The sequence below is a fragment of the Cyprinus carpio genome, chromosome B5 (assembly GCF_018340385.1).
Source record: "Cyprinus carpio isolate SPL01 chromosome B5, ASM1834038v1, whole genome shotgun sequence".
NCBI classification, from domain to species: Eukaryota; Metazoa; Chordata; class Actinopteri; order Cypriniformes; family Cyprinidae; genus Cyprinus; species Cyprinus carpio.
Window position 1 is genome coordinate 18,890,657 of NC_056601.1, and position 20,702 is coordinate 18,911,358.

General features: G+C 35.2%; 2 protein-coding genes across 4 annotated transcripts; one reads left to right on the forward strand and one right to left on the reverse strand.

The window, feature by feature from the left end:
* The first annotated feature begins 879 nt into the window (after window positions 1–879).
* LOC109109899 (prolactin receptor-like) lies at window positions 880–10,168 on the forward strand. Its single transcript, XM_042724718.1, has 9 exons — window positions 880–1,166; window positions 2,909–2,980; window positions 3,271–3,403; window positions 4,236–4,405; window positions 5,341–5,522; window positions 6,221–6,362; window positions 6,586–6,685; window positions 6,999–7,068; window positions 7,710–10,168. The coding sequence occupies exons 2-9, from the start codon at window positions 2,914–2,916 to the stop codon at window positions 8,352–8,354; spliced, it is 1,509 nt and encodes a 502-aa protein (XP_042580652.1). The 5' UTR covers window positions 880–1,166; window positions 2,909–2,913; the 3' UTR covers window positions 8,355–10,168.
* An 878-nt stretch (window positions 10,169–11,046) lies between these two features.
* On the reverse strand, window positions 11,047–20,331 carry LOC109110451 (selenocysteine insertion sequence-binding protein 2-like). Of its 3 annotated transcripts, none has more exons than XM_042724717.1 (18): window positions 20,191–20,331; window positions 19,496–19,581; window positions 18,007–18,199; window positions 17,848–17,917; window positions 17,551–17,768; window positions 17,353–17,434; window positions 16,194–16,309; window positions 15,971–16,111; window positions 15,848–15,883; window positions 15,644–15,739; window positions 15,377–15,494; window positions 15,141–15,304; window positions 14,847–15,003; window positions 14,525–14,696; window positions 13,708–13,928; window positions 13,478–13,632; window positions 13,140–13,305; window positions 11,047–12,172 (listed from the first exon to the last, which is right to left on the reverse strand). In XM_042724717.1, the coding sequence occupies exons 2-18, from the start codon at window positions 19,513–19,515 to the stop codon at window positions 12,051–12,053; spliced, it is 2,247 nt and encodes a 748-aa protein (XP_042580651.1). In that variant the 5' UTR covers window positions 19,516–19,581; window positions 20,191–20,331; the 3' UTR covers window positions 11,047–12,050. The 3 variants fall into 3 exon arrangements, with proteins under 3 accessions (XP_042580651.1, XP_042580649.1, XP_042580650.1); XM_042724715.1 differs by having other exon boundaries at window positions 15,377–15,497; XM_042724716.1 differs by lacking the exon at window positions 20,191–20,331 and adding an exon at window positions 20,012–20,146 and having other exon boundaries at window positions 15,377–15,497.
* Between the last annotated feature and the right edge of the window lie 371 nt (window positions 20,332–20,702).

Sequence of the window (20,702 nt, forward strand, 5' to 3'; positions counted from 1 at the left end):
TTATAAGTCATGCTTTTCAATTATTATTTCACACGAAAATTAATCTGTCACTATGAAACCGTTCTGAACACCCTACAGCTGTTTTTTTTTTTTAACTCTATAAGGCCCCCCACTGCCCACAATATGAAAATGACTTTTTTCATTTTTACTTGATTCACTGAATAAGGAAGGATTTTTTTTTTTTTTTTTTTTACTTTTTTACAAATGTTTTTACTCAAAATATCTGATTTAATTAATTCTAAAATGCCCATGGAATAAGATTTTGTTCATTTACATGACTTTTCTAGATCAAGGTTTAAAAATCACACATTTAAATAGATCCATAATTATAAAATGTTATAAATATAAATATTCCTCATATATTCAAGGTTTTCAAGAAAGTGGGAATGCTGATCCTTTAAAGAAAAAAGAGTTACTTTAAAGTTGCTGAGGGGGTAAATTAAAATAAGGCATCCCTTTGGGAGTTTGCTAAGGCCCTCTAGTGGGCCCTGGCCCTCTGGTTGAAAACAACTAGTCCTATCAATAATACAGAACAATCCAGAAAACCCCAAGAACAGTAACCACCCAGAACCTCACTAGCAACCATTCAGACTACCTCAGCAAACACTGTCTATCTGTCTAGCTGTCTGTATAGGCCTACCTGTCTTTTGGTCTTTTTTCTATAGGCTATACCTGTATAGCCCTGTACATCTGTAAACGTTTAAAAACTAAAGTTCAGAAAAGGAGCCTCCTTTGTCCGTCGTTCTTCAGACATTACACTATTTTTAAACTTCCAAACAAGGCGTTATTAGTCGAACATCAGGTTTTCTACTGACGAACTTTACTCGTGTGGTTTACAGTTCTTACACACACCGTGCCATTGGCAGGTAAGTGTGTGTGATGTAACGTCATCGCCTGTATGCCACTCCTCGAGACTCTCCCTGCAGCTTTAGGGCTGTTTGTGCGCAACTGGAGACTCAGAAGGACTTCGGTGTCAGAAGGGTCACGGTGACTTTGTATTTGGCTTTTCTCACTCTCATAGTGCGCGTTTTTTGGGGGACAGCGCATAGGAAAGACTGTGGTCCGTCCAAAAGTCAGTCCAAAATGCAGCGCGTATGTGGAATATGGGAAGATCACAGGTGAAGCTGTGTGTGTAATTTCGGTCACGGATTGGGTGGCTGATCCAGGTGAGTCTCCGTCAAATGATAGCCTACACATCAATATTGTTATTATTATTATTTATTATATTTAACTATGCACATATCGTAATTTGCAAAATAGTTTTTTTTTTTTTTTTTTTTTTTTTTTTTTTTTTGTGGACCATAACTAATTTCGGCAAACAGCTGTATTGATTTGCACTATTTTTGTAATTCTTTAATATATCTTATGGTCTATGCACGTATACATATGTAAATACACTCATAATCAATATTATTATATGTTTATTATTATTACTAATTTATCAAGACTGATTAAAGAATCTTAGACGTTGAAGGAGATGGACAGAGGCAGTCCCGTAGCCAGCTGAGGTCACTGAGGTTCGGACCACCTCGATAGATTTTTCATGTTTAAAAATAAAATTTGTTTTCTGGATGACTAGTTTGCTGTTTAAAACTCATCATAGTGTCTGCAAGTTTAGACAGTTTGCAAGAATGTTTAGCGTCTTGAGTTACACTTGTGGAGTTCTTGATCACTTTATCATAAATGACTGGCCTACAAAACATTTCTTATAAATTTGTGATTACTGCTAAATAATGGATTCAACTTTTTATTAACCTTTTCCTCCAGTTAGCACAGGTTTTGCATTTCTTTTTGGAACTGATTGATCACTGGCCTCAGTGATCTGAACTCATACACCTCAGTTTTTGAGTAAACATCCACAAATAATGCTATTTTCCAATTAAAAACGGAGGTGCATAAGCTCAGATCAATGAGGCCTACAACCAGTCAGTTCCAAAAAGAAATAACCTGTGCAAACTGAAAGAAAACAAGTTGACAAAAAGGTTGAATTCAAGATTTGGTGATAATATAGCATAATAAGAGATTTACAAGCAGTTTTTAAAAGACCATTCCTGGTCAGTTTTGATTTTCACCTTATATTATTTGATAAGAATGTGTAGGAATGCATATTATGTAAATTACGTTCATATTATTTTTTAGTACTCATGTTGTCAAACTTGCTGCTAAGATGAAAATAAATATTTGAAGATGTTTGGCACCGAAATAGAAAGTTAATGTCAGATGTTTTGAGGTCATTTAAACCTGGACTTTCCACTTCCTTCTATAATGTGGTAAAATAAAGGACTGTACTGACCACAGACAATAGCTTGTTCCATTTGGGTAAATCTCGTTCCTGGCTACTTATGTATTTGCAAATAAAGCTGATGGCAAGTACACAAGTAAATATAAAATGAAGAATATAGATGCAATTCAAAGACTGAAGCAAAGTGTTTCTACAATGATCCAAAAACATAAAGCACATTTATTACCCTTTCAAACTGTGTCTCTCATTGGAACTCATCCATTTCCAAGGCAGTAACTTTCCATTAAGTCACCTCTCTGCACCTGCGTTTGCAGTGTTTGACTCTTTTGTTGATGCCTTGTGTTCAAAACCTTGTACGTTACTTTCCTGTCAGAAATAATCATTGATCAGTTCTGAAAATCTTTACCAATACACCAATATGTAGTTACTTCACTGATCATGATAAGAAAAGATTCATGAAATCAGATAAAATCATCAGAGTTAACTCAATGCCAAAGTGCATTCAGTTTTGTACACATGATGACCTTTTAGCTGTTGTGATGAGTGAAGGTGTTTACACATGCTAAGTGGTTGTTTTGATGATTCAAGTAGAAACAAGCTCTACAGGTGGTATTTAACGTGGTGTGGACACTTCACTGACTTTGTGGGCATTTGTTTCTCATGCAGGAAAAATGTGGAGAGATGCAGAGCAGGCACTGACTCTGATATGGCTTCTCTCTTGGACCGCACATGGCGTGTGTAAGTGAGGGAAACACAGTTCTAAAAAATTCAGAGAACAAATTCAGACTAACTAAATTCTAGACTAAATTTAAAGGAAGTACAATTCAAAGAATTCTAGTTTTTAATAATACATTTTAGTTTTCAGTATATGAAACACCCATAGACACTTTACAACACACAAAATAATAATATGGGCTATTTGCAGCATTCAATAATAGTCTGTTAGTGTTTTAAATACCACTTTTGTTTAGTCCTAATATTCTCACAGATATGTTATCATATACTCTTGAATTACACTATCTTTCCAGGTCATTCTCCTCCGGAGAGGCCCAGACTAACAAGATGTCGGTCGCCAGAGAAAGAGACTTTCACTTGCTGGTGGGAGCCTGGATCAACAGGTGGACTGCCCACCAGCTACCAGCTGTATTACAGAAAAGAGAGGTGAGTGCAGCCTACATCACTATTCAGCATTGTTCATCTTGCTGTCAAAAAAAAATATTTCCATAATTTTTTCCCTGTATCAGAATATGGGTAGTTGCTTCATTGTGTGCCTGTTATGACATATTTTAACATATAATCTATATTTGTCTTAATAAAATATTCCATGATTTTTTTTGCATCAGCAAAATAAACTGTAACTGAGATAATGTAGTGTCTTGGTTCAGTTATTGAAAGAAGTCTCTTTTGCTCACCAAGCAAAAGTAAAAACTGTAATGTTGTGTAATATCATTACAGTTGACTTTTTTTTCTTGTTTAATATGTTTTAGACATTTAACTTTTTTATTTGATTTATTCAGCATCATTACTCCAGTCATCAGTGTCACATGATCCTTCAGAAATCTTTCTAATAATCTGATTTGGTGCTCAAGAAATATTACTTATCAATATTGATTACTTGAAAGAACATTTGTTTGAAGCAGCATTTTTATGTATCATTACAAATGTTTTTACTGTCACTCTGATAAGTTTAAAGCATATTTGCTGAATAAAAGTGTTCATTTCTTTCACAATGAATCTTTGGTATGATAGTTCTGATCTTCGGTTTTTCTAAATATTTGTTTAATTTGTACACCACACACACACACACACACACACACACACACACACACACACACACACACACACTTATTAATAAACACACTAAACCTAGTATAGTAAATGAGTTAATGTTTACACATTTGATAAGAAATCACAGGTTTTGGTTCATTTGTTGTCAAAAGATAAGTCAACAAATCCTTCATTTTAAACTTCAAAATATCAAAAACTTTTTCAGTTCTTTGGAAGTCTTTGAATGTCCGGATTATCATAAGGCGGGAAACAATTCCTGTTATTTTGATAAGCAACACACATCTATTTGGATCCTATACAACATCACAGTGGTGGCCTCCAATGCACTGGGAAAAGCCTATTCGGAATCTGTAGAAGTTGATGTTATGGATATCGGTGAGTTCATGTATGTGTTTACAAAATATTGAAATGCATCCAGAAATGCTTTTGTTTTTATGGGATTGCAATATACCCCTAGCGTATACTGGCCATGCATGAATGGTTAATGATGTTTTACTACAGAGGCCAATTTCAGTGTTGTTTTGACAACAGCCACAGTGCAGTGAGCTGCCTGCTATATATAGCATATATAAAGATTTCCTGTGGCTACATAAGGGCACACACAGCAAAATCAGCAAAATCTTTACGGTTAAACATTTATTCTTTGAACTTTTTAACTTTCAGTTAGATCATCATACTAGAACACAAGATAGATAACACAGCATGTGCATTTACATTTACAGTTTAGTTACAATTTCCCTTAAACCAGTTCAGCTAGAAATGTGCGCGCACTGGGCTCTTCCATCTGTAACGGTGAGTTAAACAATGATGACTTTTAGAGCATCTGAGTAGAATGGAAAAGTACTAAATGGCACTAAACAGAAGCAGCTCTGGCTGACTAACTGAACAGAATGAGGGTGCCATGAAAACTCAAGCCATGTATCGAATATCCCACTGCAGATGCTTGAATGCGCTGGCATATGGCACATGGTTGATGCTCTATTTTTTTAATGGATTATGAGCATAAATACACTACTGTTGAAAGGCTGGGGTCGTTATGATTAAAAAAAAAAAAAGTTTTTAAAAGACATCTCATGTTCATCGAGCATGCATTTGTTTGATCAAAAATACAATAAAGGAGTAATATTGTGAAATATTATTACAATTTAAAAGAACAGTTTTCTATTTGAATATATTTTATTTCTAATATGCTGATTTGGTGCATTCAGTTTATTTCCTTTTTTAGTACATATATTGTTGTCACTGATTCTACTATTCTAATGTCTGTGCAGTTGATTGTCATTGAAGATGATTGATCTTGTTCCACACAGTGCAGCCTCACCCTCCAGAGAATGTGAATGTGACTTTCATGCAGACCACGAACAGCCCCTATTTCCTGGTGCAGTGGCAGCCTCCGCATGACGCAGACACACGTTCAGGCTGGGTAACAATCAAATATGAAGTTCGCCTAAAAATTGAGAACAGCGGAGACGAGGAGGACAGCAGTTGGGAGGTGAGATTCAAATGGTTTCAAGGTCATCAAGGTTCTTAAATGTTCTTAGGCTTTGTAATTTTTCTATTTAAAATCAAAACTATTTTAGGCCAGGGCTTTCAACCATAAAGGTTTATATATTTTTCTAATAAAAAAAAAAATTCCATAAACTGTATTTATATAAATTTGTTTCTAAATGTTTTAATTAGAGCTGTCAAACAATTAATCGCGATTAATCGCATCCAATTTTTGTTTAAATAATATATGTGTGTATTGTGTATATTTATGTATATATAAATACAAACACATGCATGTATATATTTAAGAAAAATATGTTATATTTGAATATTAAATATATTTATATATAATATAAATGATATAAATATATACATGTAAATATTTTCAAAATATATACTGTATTATTGTGTATTTATATATATATATATATATATATATATATATATATATATATATATATATATATATATATATGCGTAATAAATATACACAGTACACACATATATTATGTATGTAAACAAAAACTTTTATTTTGGATGCGATTAATCTTGATTAATGGTTTGACAGCACTAGTTTTAATTAATTATTATCAATTTATTATCAAAAAGAACATATTTTTGTATTAGGAGTCTAATTTTTGCATTTGAAAGTTTTGTAATGTAATTATGACTGAGACATAGTTTTGGTTCTTGTGTTTTTAGTCATATAGTGCTGGAAAACAATTGGAGTTTAGCATCTACAGCCCGCAGCCTGGAGCATGTTACGTTGTGCAAGTGCGCTGTAAGCTAGACCACGGTCTCTGGAGTGAATGGAGCCCCTCTTCATTCATCCAGATTCCAGACAGTAAGATGATACCAGCAACAGCAATCCAATCTTTCACACCTCCAGCCATTGTGCCGCATTACTCAGCATTTTTAGCCTTACATAACAGTGTCCAGGCTATATCTATCTATCTATCTATCTAGGCCTTTAGATCTATTTGAACTCATTATACAGTACAGCATTAAAAGATGATGAAAATTGAAAGCGAAAATGTAAACAAGGCTTTGTATTTCTCATATTGCAGATATGCTTGACACACAGAATGCAGTTATGATTATTGCCATCACGCTAACCGTCATCATTTTCCTGTTGACTGCAGGAGCGCTGACAGTCAAGATGAAACCGTGAGCATGATATCCCACCCAACTCATCACAATTTACACTGATAACTGATACGTTTTCCCAGATTTTCCTTCAGAATACAGTATTGTCTACACTAATGTGTGACACAAATGGCAAAATTGTATCCACTTTATTTTTCAATACAATTTTCCTTCCGAATTATTAGCTGCTATATGTCGGTAACTAGAAGAATAACAAGTGCGAAACTTTACCGAAGGATAAAACAACTTGCACCACAACTAGTATGATAATTATGATAATAAAATAAAATAATATGATGGCAAGTTAATTGTGTATTTCCTTATTCTTCTCTAGGGTGAAGCATTTTTTACTGCCACCAGTTCCAGAACCGAAAATCAGTGGCTTAAACACCCAGCTCCTTAAGGTACAGCAGACACTACCATAATCCATGCATTATATCATATCATATTTTATTGATTGATTTTTCTAAGGTGCAGTTTTGTTGTAGTACAGATTAGTTTTACTTTTTTTTCCATTTTTGGGCTTTTTTTACAGGATAAACCTGCATGACTTTTTATTTTCTGTGAAACATATTTTGAAGAATGTTGGTAACCAAACAGTTTTGGTTCCTATTCACTTTCATTGTATGGTAAAAAATATAATAAAGTGAACAGGGGCCGACTGTTTGGTTATCAACATTCTTCAAAATATCATTTTTGTGTTCCACAGGAGAAAATGATGACAGAATTTTCATTTTGGTGTGAACTATCCCTTTAAATGAGCCCTTGAGCATTTTATTTTATTGTTTTGCTTTTAAGACTTCAATGTAAATGGCTGTGGGTTTGCTGTTAAATCCAATATAATTTTTGAACTGTCCAATTCGTCAGTAACAGCTTCTTCACAAAATCTGCATAACATTGTGACACTTTCTCAGAACAATCTGTGTTGAAATGTTCTATCACGGTCACAAAGATTTTCAGAACAATTTCTAACAGACAATGAACTGACCCCATAAAAAAGTGCAGTTCCAATATATAAAAAGTCATTTTACCTCTTATTTCACAGAGTGGGAAATCTGAGGAGATCTTCAGTGCTCTGATTACTCCAGGATATCCCCAAATAGTCCAGAGTTCAGACCGTCAAGTGGAGTATCTTGTGGTCTCCGACTATGATGAGGAAATGGATTTTGAAGGCAAAGCTCATCTTGAGTACCAAAAGGGAGAAAATCATCCCACAGATAATACACAAAAGGTCTCTCAAAACAGCATCAAGATCTCATTGAACAGCAGTCAGGATCTAAATACAACACTGAGCGAAAATGTCCACTCTGGGGCCGTTTCCAATCAGCTAAGTGTTCTTGGAGAGCCTCAACAACTACTTCACCTTAAGTGCAAAGGCTCACCAGTAAAAGCTCAGGACCGAAACACTCAAATGAGCTCCGGTAGTAATTGTGAGCACGTCAGCATCAACCCTGCTGGACTTACGGAGTACGTTGAGGTTGACGAAGACCAGAAACCTCTGGTCAGGGAGGACTACAGTATGGTCAGTGACGTTATCAGTGATAACATCCTTGTACTACAAGACAGCATCCCTGTACAGGGACACAAAGAGGTCAAATGTGACAAAACATCTGAAGCTGAGGAAACAGGAGGTGTTTTTGAACCTCTGGGATACTTGGAAACCCTGACAACATTTTCAAGTGAATCTTGACTATTTTGGGACTTTGCAATTATTTTGTCTGGTTGTGTCCTGCTCAAACTGTCAAGCACTTTGTTAGTAGAGATGTGAGAAGGGTTCTTTCAGCGATCTGGGGTGTGTTTCTTGTACAGTGACATAACTTACTGCTAAACTACCAGTGCTATTCATAACTGATTCCCCAAAATGCTGACTGATCAATCTTGAACTGTGTATTATATGTCAGCTTGCTTATTTTACTCAAGCGTATGATCTGATGATCCACATGTCATTCTAAAAAGAAACTATGGATGGAGTTCCATCCACATGACTTTGCGATGACATTTTTGCTCGTTGGAACTATGGTTTCTGTAAACTGCAAATTTGCAACCATAGTTGGCTTGCAATGCTTTTGGGAAACGCACCCCTGTTATGTTGTATCTGTCAGTCTGCACAACTACAGATACAGTTTGCACGGTTTCTGTGGATAATTCAGGCTAAATAGCTGGAAGCTGCAGTAATGGGTTGAAAATTAGATTAAAAGGCAGCGTCATTCCAAACCAATACACATTGACCAACCGCTGTTAAAAAATACCCCACTAAAGATCATTATATTAATTGTTAAACCTTTTAAAATGGTTCTTCAACCTACTACCTCGTAGCAGACATCCACAAAACATCCCACTATGAGTTTCTGTCACTTTCTATGGAGACCTGGCACTTTTTTCAATGCTTGCTGCTCCTGATCTTTGAAAGTTGATTGTTGTTAAAAAATGGTCATAGTTTAATGGAAACACTTTAAAATACAGGAGGGCTCCTTTAGTATATTTATTCACAATGATACTATGAATATAAAAAGTGTGAGATTTCTTTGATCAATAACTTAAAGCTAAAGACTTTACTGTGTATTTATTGAACTAGATCTAGCATTTGTCTTTGGCTCTCAATCCATTTTACTGAATCTTTATTTATAACATTGATTTAATGTTAAAATAGTCATCGATATTCACTTGTTTTAGGGTAAACAGACAACACCATCGGACACATCCTTCTGTTTTATAATTATCTGAACTTGAGCACTCTTCAAGACAATAACCAATATTAAGACTAATGTCAAATGATAGATTAGATCTGCACAAAAGGGTTGTCAAAGCTTAACCAAACACAAGGGAGTGAGCCCAAAACGGTCTGGCAGGCCTTTGATGTTTTTTTTTTTTCACCTTATATAGAGCGCCTCAGAGAAGCTAGTTACAGCGGCAGACACAGACAGGTCAGCTGGTCTCATCATGGAACATTTATGGTCTGCAGTGCAGCAGTAAAGAGTTACTTTAAGTCAAACATTGACTTAACACTATACAAGGACAAACATTTGGTTCGGCATGAAAGAACTATTGTGCAGCTTTTCTGTGTAGCTTAAATTAGAATGCAAGCCTTTTGTTTTTATATCATCCATTGTGGTAAAAATATGCATTTTGTTTGTGATGTAACAATGCGATGCTTAACACTGCAAGACATTTAATATGAAGTTATGTGAAAACTGTTAGCACAGTGGTGCATTGGTGTTTCTAGCTTGCATTGGTGTTCCTTGCATTCTTTCACTGACAGTGGCATGTGTAATTCAGTTTTCTATCCACTGCTGGACAATGTCCTGAGAAAATCAAAGGTTAGGAATGATTTTATTTTTGACCATAACATTTCAATAAACACCAGTTTTGCTATTTTATTTGTCTTTAAGTTGTCTTAAGGTAAAATAAAAAGTTATATTGCAAAGACTTTGAACATAGATGGATAAAAGCAGCATTTTCATAGAACTGGTTCAGCCAAGAAGTGGTGGTTTTATTCCAGATCATTATTTACTAAAAAAAAAAAAAAAAAAAAATTTTTCCAATTTTTGGGGTGAGGTTAGATGTGATGGTATGTTTTACCTGATAATTAAATTTAAAGGGACAGTTCACTTAAATTCTGTCATCATTTACTCACCCTCATGCCATTTCAAAACACAAATGAAATATATAATTTAATGTCATTTCCGTCCATTGAAGTCTATTTCACCAGACCTTTGATGGTTCAAAAACTTCATAAAGAGTAACCCGTATGAATCAAGCAGTTTACTGTATTTGTGTGTTGATTGTGATGTTAATACGTGAACAAAAGCCTATAGTAAATCTGTTCAGTATGTAAAGTGATAATGTCTCTTTAAGAGACTCGGATTAATCCGCTCATAGGATTTCTTCTACTATCTCTTCATGAACTTTTTGAATAGTCACGTTTGGGTGAAAGGACTTTCTACAGAGGAACAAAATTCTCATCTTTTGAAGATGAACAAAAGTATAGATAGAGGAAACCTGAGGGCAAAAGTTTAATTTTTAAGTGAATTATCCCTTTAAAGGAGTAGTTCACCCAAAAAACCTAATGAAAAAGGTCATTTACTCACCCTCAAATTGTGAAGAATGCTGGTAACCAAACAGTTGCTGGTCCCCATTGACTTCCATAGTATGAAAAAAAAAGTATAACGGAGGTCAACAAGGACCAGAAACTATTTGGTTACCAACATTATCCAAAATATCTTGTTTTGTGTTTAGCAGGAGAAACAAACTCTAGAAAGAACAACTTGAGGTTCAGTAAATAATGACAGAATTGTCACTTTGGTGAACTATCCCTTTAAGCACTGCAGATTTCATTACTGATTTATAATGGTCTTTCAAGGACAGACATTTTTGACACAAGATCATTTATTGCAATGGATTTATTGCAAATACTAGAGAAAATTCTAAAACCTTCACAATCACAAAGCTGTTTTTGGTCCCAAATTCAACATTCTGAAAATACACAGAAGCAGGTAAAAAGGTTTATATGTGAAAATGATTTGTTACTGCTGAGTGAAGTTTTGAATTGTTAGCTCTATGCTACATTTATATGCCATAGACCACTGAGTACTACACAAGTGCATAACACACACATTCCCTATTAACTGCAGTCAACAGCATAGAGGCATAGAGCTACACTGAGAACTTTAAGGAGAACCACCTCGAGCACTCAGTATTAATGGTTTAGCTAGTGTTGACGAACAGCCAGAGGAGAATTATAAATTAAAAGTGAGGTCTAGGATTTAGATAAGTGATGTTTAATAAGTTCTAGGAAGGAGAGGTATTCCCACAAACAGTTCATGGTCATAACAATCATTCACTTTATGAGCCGATAATGATGACACGTGGGCTGCAAACACAGTGGTCATGATCAGTAAAATTCTGCATCCAACTGGAGAAGAAAAATACATTTGATTTACAAATGTAAACATGTACATAAATTAAATGGTTCAGATTGTTTCTGTCATTTTATCAAACTATTACACTTATTTTAATAGAAATAGAGGGATAATAGCTATTTGCAAAAATATTCACCATTCAGACTGTGGAAACATCAAACTAAGTATGTGATATCTATAAGAAAATATTCTTAGTCAAGGGCTGTTCTCTATTTTCTGCTCTATTGCCTCTTGATTTAATACACCATTCCAGGTTACAGGAATATATGTTTACATTATTTCATAAAATCCTCTAGACAGGCACATTTGGTACTTCAAGCTATTCCTGACATTTTTCACAGGGTGCTAAAGGCTCACACGGGGTCGGAAACTCTGTAGTGATTTGTTTCCGTGTCACAGAAGCGTGACCTCAGCTCTGAAAAACAAACAAAAACAGACATTTTGTCTCATTCGTTGATGTACTTCCATCAACTTCCTTCATGGTCATCCAGCAGATGCTCTGAACTAATAGACATGGATGAAAACTGGTCCTCAAAATTTAGGAGAGGGTGGTTGTAATCTTTCTCGAGCATTTTCTTCCAGATTTTCACTGAGAAAACAGAAACAGATTAAATGAGTGAAGAGTGAATGGTTAATTCTTATAAATTAAAGTTTTCGCGTCACATATGTAACAAATGATAACCACTTTAATGATGCTTTCATTCAGGCTGATTATTCAATCAATAATTGGCTATTCTGTGATTGGCATTTATTTACTCTTATTTTACAATGAAAGAACAATAAAAACTGTAATATTGTGAAATATTTTTTCTATTTGGATATATTTTCTAATTTTATTTATTCCTGTGATTGCAGTTGAATTTCCAGCAGTCATTTCTCCAGCTTTCAGTGTCACATGATCCTTCAGAAATCATTCTAGTCTGATGATTTGATGCTCAACAAACATTTCTTGCTACCAATGTTGAAAACAGCTGTTGCTGCTTAATATTTTTTTTGGAAACCATCATACATTTTTTCAAGATTCACTAATGAATACTTTTCATTACGTCACTTTTAATCAGATTTTAACATATATATATGTTAAATACATGTTAAACATATCAACCAACCACCATATAGAGAGAGAATTACACAAACATACAACGTAGTCTATACATACATGGCCAACCTACCCAGAAACAAAGCAGGGTCATTCTGTGTCACCTCAACCACAGGTGAAAATTATCATTTTGACCCCGCCCCCCGCTATAAAATAGTGGATTACTCAGTAAATAGACATCCATGAGATTTAATATTTTGGCATGCATCACTATACATGTTTATCTTTCTTCAGAAAAAATATTGACAAAAATAAAAATCTGAGCTTGGGACGTTTCTGAAATTTGGTTGATTTGACACGGAATGACCCAGCAGCTAAGTTACACATTTACATATTTTAACAGTTAATGGAGTAGTTTAACAGCATACTGTAGTTAACTAAAAGGATAATGAAATTGCAGTATTGCATGCAAAAGCAATAAATCCATGCTATTTTTAAGTCTTTATTTAGGACGTACTGTACTCAGGCTCTTCAGTTCCAGAAGGTTCTCCTGACGGCTCCACCTCCTGTTGCTCCTCCTGCTCCTCCTGCTCTTCCTGTGACACAGCCTCCAGATTTGCAATCATCACCTCATAGGCCTTCCTGGCCTCAGCCGATAACTCAATCATTTTGTGATAGTGGTCCTGTGGCCATCAAATTCACAGAAATCAGCAAAGTGCACCAATCGAATACAATCGGTATCAATATCATGACATATATTTACAGTAATGCCACTGAAGATTCTTCACAAACATCTGAAAGGACGAAGTCTATCTCAATAACAGAAAGATATTTACCACAACTAACACTACTTACCTGTGCACCATCATAGTTAAAGATGCCCACCAAGCTAACAGGCACAGCTTTATTAACACAGCGGCCCAGCGCCTTCCTTGACAAGGCAAACACAAACGGGATGCCTTGATCCCGGCATGTGTCGATGATAGTGTGAAGAGCCTCGTCTAGACCACCTACATTAACAAAACAGACCCTCCATCAGCAACAATAAATCAAAATGTGAGTTTTGTGCTGTAAATTCACTCTACCTTTGGACTGAATGCGTTCACAGTTGGGCGAGATGATAACGCACTTGACCTTCCTGAGTTTGAGGTGTTTCAGCACCTCTCGTAGGCCCATGACCAGCCTGCGCTTCATCCTGGCCTTCATGGGGTCTCTCTGATAAAGACGATCCTGAAACCTCACCAGCTCCTTCAGTAAGCTGCTCACACATTCATCTACATCTTTTCTAAGCACTTGGTTGCAGTAGCTGTTGAATTAACAAAAATCAATGTTATCAATTAATTAATGACAATAAATAATAATAATAATAATAATAATGGGAACATTTTACAATAAGTTAACATTAGTTAACTACATTAACAAACTAAAATTTAAAAACACTTCTAAGGCATTTATTAATGTCAGTTAATATTAATTTGAACATTTACTAATGCATTATTAAAATCAAAGTTATATCTGTTGATATTAATTAATGGTCATGAACTAACAACAAACAGTTAGAATAGTTTTATTAATAAACATAAAAAATTAATAAACACTGTAACAAATGCATTGTTACATATTAGTTAATACATTATTTAACATTAATGAACCTTATTTTAAAGTGTTAGAATAATAATAATAATTATTATTATTGTTGTTGTTGCTGTTGTTCAAAATAATTATTATTGTTATTATTATTATTATTATTACTCAAATTTATTTATCATCACCAGAAAATAAGGCATTCATTTAAACACATATGTTTGAGAAACACAATACAAAACAAAACAAAAAACAAGAGAAAAAAAACTAAAAAACTAAAAAAAAAAAAAAAAAAAAACACAAAATTGATGTTCTTACTCTCTGAACTTCCTGCTGTGGATTTTAGGAAGATTGGGATTGGAATTAGGATTCCAGGACTTTAGTGTTGCATTTTCTGACATGCCGTCATCCAACTTGTGAGGAGACGGTGAACCAGGCTGGCCACTCTCTGACTCCTCAGTACCAGCGAGTTCAGGGTTGTCATCTATATCTGATACAGATTATGACAATTTCATTCTGCTTATCAGAAAAACACTGACGCTACCAAGCTAGACAACACTAAACATTTCATATTCTGATCAGCCTCAGTAACTGTCTACAATGATCCCACGTGAGTATATTACAGTGCTGTGTTTCATACTTGTGTGAAGATGTTGGTCATGTTCAGCATGGCTCGATTCAGAAGGACTCTCACTATTACTAGTTTCCTTTTCTCCAGCCTCGATGGCCACTCGGGACGGGTCTCTCTCCTCCAGCAGGCGGTTCTGTTTCCTTTCCTCTCTCTCCCGAAGAATGACCTGAAGGGTTCAAATAGCAAAACATCTTTAGGAATGCTGATCAAAAACAGACTAAAAAAAAAAAAAATCACAAGAAAAAAGGTGGAAATGACACTCAGATATCACACAGTGAATCTTTAGGTGGACACTGGACTCACTCTTTTGAGTGGTGTTGGTTTTTTGGCCTTGGGAACTTCTCGCTGTTTTCCCTTCTTCACTAATGGACAGGTGGAGTCCAGCGGGTTGTGCGGTGTCTTCTCTTGCTGCCATGCCTTTTTCTGAACGGTAGGTTCTTTGTGGACTACAGGTAGAGCTCCTCCAACTAACACACCAGTAATATGAATTATAATATTGTCCTACAAAAAGTATCCACTAATATTTTTCAGCCAAATACCTGAAAGTGTTAGTGGTCGCTGGTCTGGTTTGGATTTTTGAGACTGTTGCTTCTCCTCAAGAACAGCCAGCATGTTTCCAAGGTCAAGCTTTACAGGAACTTTTGACTTCTGACTAGTCTGCTGAGATAAGATGGGATATGAAACAATTACAATGCGTGACCGTCTCGTTTCTTAGACAAAACATTTAGTCATTCAGATTAACACATCAACCGTACATCCTTTCAGATTAGATGGGTTTAAACATCGCACTGGAAACACACACCAACCTGTGTTTTCTTAGGGTCACTGGATGCAGAAGTGGGTGTAGTGCCTTTGTGTAAGGAAAATCCCTCTTTTTGTGCTACTGAATGTCCTTTCAGTTCCTGAATTAATATAATTACAGATGATACAATTAACAGGTGCAAACATAATGAACATTTAATATGAACTGCTGGCATGAAGAGGTGCTCAGGCCAAACGAATGAACTCACAAATGCAAGTGACAGGTCTGGAAACTCTTCTTCATCCTACAAAAAAAAAAAAAAACTTAAACATGAACCTTCTAAAATCTAATTTCTGAAAATATCAAATCACACGTGACATACAGATTTTACCTCAAACTTTGGAGGCTCCTGCTGTATCAGATGTACCTCTAAGGTCTCGTCTGTGTTTTCAGATGTTGTTTTGGATTTCTTCTTTTTCTTCCTCTTCTTCTTTTCTGTTTTCTGTTCTACTGGCTGTGTAGTTAAATCCTCCTAGACACAGTAATAAGGTGCAAATCGTGTCTATTTTGAATAGTACATGTTGAAAATGCTGATCAGCAATGCAGCAGTTTACCTGAGACAATGTGTTGGCTTTGAGGTTTTTCTGGATGACTCTGGGAGGCTGAGAAGCAACGTTTGCCCAGGACTGAGCAGAAGATCCAGTGGGATTGGATACTGCACTGTCCTGATCTAAATCAAATTGGGGTTTAAACAATTTGATACATTTAATTCTTTAAGTATTGATTTTTAAAGATTTATAGCACACTTCTGTAATTTGATGCGTTTCCCAGTGAAACTGAATATTCAATAAGAAAAACAACAAACAACATATGTTTTCCTTTAAAACAACTACAAGCTGTGCAAAATAACGGTGTGTTCTTAATCATGTCATAAAGACTTGACCCTAAGTTTCTGAGTTAGGGGTGTGTCAGTGAAAACATAATAGAGGAATTGTTGAAATGAATGAAATTATTGCCCCCCCCCCCATTTACAATAAAACTAGCATGCTGCTTTCATAAAATACAAGCCTATTGTACAGTTACAACAGAATACAGTGCATGCATCCACTGGGTTTTCCAGATTTTTCAAAAATGAATGAGTTAAATTCATTATTTTCCTCAGAATTCTACAAACAATACCCCATAATGACAATGTGAAAGACGTTTGTTTAAAATCTTTACAAACTTATCAAAAATGACTTCTTTCATGTTGTCATTATGGGGTATTGTTTGTAGAACTTTGAGGAAAATAATGAATTTAATCCATTTTGGAATAAGGCTGTAACAACAAAATGCGGAAAATTGAAAATGCGTTACTCTCAGACCCTTGGTGGATACAGATAACACTAACAGTAGAACATTAAATACAGATAATAAAATATAAAGTACATCTATACAAATATACAAATAGGTCATGTGAAAAGAAAGAAAGATAAGTAAAGTCAAGCACTGTGAATACTGTCCGGATGCACTGTACATAACTATCCAATTTACAGCACATTTATAAACTGAATAAAAATATAATGCAAAACACAACTGATGTGCATCCTTTATTCATCATTTTGTAGAAGTTAAATAATTTTGCTGAACTTGGGTTCATTAACATCTTGCTCTGAATAATGCACCTGACATCATAATTACAAGTTCCCAACTCATAAATACGACGACTTGAACGTACCATAAGACAAAGAAAGAAAATTGATTGATTTCTGAAGAATGCTTGCAGATCTTCACCTGCTGTGACTGCTGATGACATGTCACACTTTCCACTGGGCGGGACTTGCTGTGCTGACTTGGTTCTTCGTTTTGGTACATTCTAATAAGAATAAAAAGAGTTTAATTGAGGCCGAAAAGCCAGCACATGTTAGAAACAGCTTGTGCTTTAACAGAACAATGTGTTCTTTGGCCCAAATCACCATGCATGAAGGTTACCTTACAGATGGGTGCTGGTGAACTCTGACGCTCCGCTGGCATGACTGCACCAGCACATACCCATGGCTCCTGGAGCAGCGAAGCTACTGTAGGGCTGCTGGGTGTGATGTCACCTAATTCAGGGAAATCAGCAAGTTTCATTTCAAATGTGCTACTACATGAAATGGCTGATTTGGCTCTCTCTGCTGGGTTTGGGGAAGGTTTGGTCCCTCTGTAACCTGAAAGCAGAAACAAATCACCCACTTACGATTTAATCAGGACATTATTATTAAAAGGCTTCTTAAAGGGAATAAGCACCTCTGTCTGTTGATCTCCTGCTGATTCTTTTGTCCTGAGAGGAAGGCTCAGCTCTGCTCTCCTTCAGTATCTGAAAGATTGAAAAACTTTATTAGGCGTTCAAATGTGAAACATTATATCGAATCAAATCATCTAAATGGCAGAAAAATAGAATCAGACTTTTCCAGTTTGCTTGTTTGAACCATCGTTTAGAGCACGGTGGGTTTTGAGATTAGCGCTCTTGTTGGTGTGAGAGCTGCTGTTGTTGACGTGCGTCCTTGGTGCCACGTCATGCTGATTGTCTGCTGATCTCTGCCTTCTCTTGAACCAGTCCTCGGGTGATGACTGGCATGTCTTGTTTTTATATGGAGCTCTGTGTAAAGATACAATAAAGATAAAAACCGATAACCGATAAAAATCATTTAACAAGTCAAAACTACTACAGTTTCTGATTGTTGTTCTTCATTGGACAATTGAAAGCAACTGATAAAACTGCTTTTAAAAGCAACCACCTTGCTGTCAAATGCTAGCAGAAAATATTCATAGTTAAGATGCAGTTCACCAAAAATTTTAAATTCTGTCGTCATTATTTACCCTCATGTTGTTCCAAATCCATAAGACTTTGGTTAATCTTAGAAACATACAGAAGGTAAAGATACCTTTAATGAAACCTTAGAGGTTCCATCATTGACTTACAAGAAAAAAAGTTTCAAAAAGGTCACAAAGGTGCTGTAAGACAAGTCCAAACTTAATTAAGTGATTTAATCCAAGTCCTGTGAAGAGATATGTTTGCTTTATATGATGAACAGGTTTATTTTTTTATTCTATAATTTATTTATATCTAAACAATGATTGACATACATGAAACACATCATATTTTGGTAAACACGAGAGTGCAGATGAGACTTTAATCTTGAGTGGAGCAGTTTAATCCATTTTGCAATCCTTTTATGATCTTTTTTTTTCAAATCTTCTGGAATTTCAGTAAATGGACAGAAACTTCTCAAGTTTCTTAAAAAAAAAAATGTTTCTAAATGATTAACCAAAATCCCATGGGACTGGACCGCAGCAACACAAAGGTGAGAAAATTATGACCTTTTTTTTTTGGTGAACTATCTCTTTGATCTGATGAACTACATTTGTGATTACTTTGATAGGACACCTCTGTCTCTGTGTGTGTGTGTGTGTGTGTGTGTGTGAGACTGACCACTTGTTTTACATTTTCAAAAAATGGTTCAGGAAAGTAGGTAATAGTGGCCACAATGTACTAATTCATTCCCTCTTTTTAAATTATATCTATATATATATATATATATATATATATATATATATATATATATATATATATATATATATTACATTTTAATTCAAATTACAAAATCAATTCAAAATCCAAATAAATGTTTCTTCCACCCTCAGTTTCATGTATGGGTCTCCCTGGGAAAGTGAAGTTAGTTCTGAAGGTCTGTCACATCTGCAGAAAGCACTTGGTTTGATAGTTTAGAAGAAATTCATACATTTTAAGTAAGTTATCCCAACACTTTTTGAGGCTTTCACTGGAACACGAATCTAAATAGACTGATGAATCAATTCTCAATGCTGGCTTGCTCTGACTGTTAAATAAAGTAAAATAAATAAATAAATAAATAAAGATTCAGTTATTGTTTACCTTTTTAAATGATCCTCCATCTTGTCTTGCTGTGGAGGCTATGAATGAATCGACTTCAGAGGATCCCAAACTCCAGCCTTCATTATCTGTGAGCACACAGACAAGTTCAGAGAACAGACTGGTGATAAGACCACATGCTTGAGCTGAAGTCCAATAAATAAAACAATATATCTCTGTATGGAGTGCACAAATCTGCGTTTAAACAAACTATGCTGAATCTGTGTGTAAATGACAAATAATGACGCAGCAACCAAATTAAAGACTAAACACCGCTCAGTAGACAGTCTTCTGTCATAATCCACTCAACCAAAGTCACTTTCAGGACCAGCGGTTAAAACACGCGTTAATATTAGTTACACGTTTATTATTTTAAGAGTTCATAAGTAAATGTATGTAAGTTAAAGCTTTTGCAGGACTGCTGTGGTAATGGAGATGATATTGGATCGGTTAGCAGCCAGCTACGATATCATGCAAACTTCTGTGATTCAAGCTTAAACATGTGAGATTAAACCGTACATGTTAAATAACATGACAGAGGGTCAGTGTGTCACATGTTTAGCCGTCAGCAGCTCTTCTGTGTCGGGTTAACAAACCATATGGATTTCTAGATAGCTCGTGTAACGTTAGACAAGACATCCGAGCTACTGTAAACACAGTCATTATGGTAAACTGTACCAAAAATATATATATCTTACCTTCCGGCCTACAGCAAACTCCATTTTAAAAAACCCTATTCTGTTCGGTTGAGATGTAAAACTGGTAGGCCAAATAATTAAAGATTAAGCTCAAAGTTGACAACAAGATGAGTCGGTGCGGGGACTTTTATTTTGAAGGGTGGTCTGATAGTAAGAACTCAACATACGGGTGCAGTGTGAGGTAAAATCTAGTTGACGACCTGCTTCACAAAATATAGAAGTGAAATTATATTTCATTTTATTTAATGTTCTACGAAAAGAAAAGTTTTGTTCATTTTTATTATTAAACTTATGTATTTGTTTTCGTCAGTATCTAAAACAAACCTAGGAAAAATTTGATCTTCAGGCAAATAATGTTTTAGGAGGTGATTCTTCATTTTATATTCTTTTTTAATTACAGGAATATGGACAAAAAGTTTATGTATATACTTTAAGTTTCAAATTCATAAATGTTAATATATGAAATGTAAACAATAGTTTAATGTCTTTAAGAAAAAAACTGAATTAGGTAC

Excerpts from the sequence above, each read along its gene's own strand:
- LOC109109899 (XM_042724718.1), top strand. The coding sequence starts at position 2,914 with ATGTGGAGAGATGCAGAGCAGGCACTGACTCTGATATGGCTTCTCTCT. Across the intron at positions 4,406-5,340 it reads AGTTGATGTTATGGATATCG|TGCAGCCTCACCCTCCAGAG; the intron begins GTGAGTTCATGT and ends TGTTCCACACAG. Across the intron at positions 7,069-7,709 it reads TAAACACCCAGCTCCTTAAG|AGTGGGAAATCTGAGGAGAT; the intron begins GTACAGCAGACA and ends CTTATTTCACAG.
- LOC109110451 (XM_042724715.1), bottom strand. The coding sequence starts at position 19,515 with ATGGAGGATCATTTAAAAAG. Across the intron at positions 15,498-15,643 it reads GTGACCCTAAGAAAACACAG|CAGACTAGTCAGAAGTCAAA; the intron begins GTTGGTGTGTGT and ends ATCTTATCTCAG. Across the intron at positions 15,305-15,376 it reads GCGACCACTAACACTTTCAG|TTGGAGGAGCTCTACCTGTA; the intron begins GTATTTGGCTGA and ends CTGGTGTGTTAG.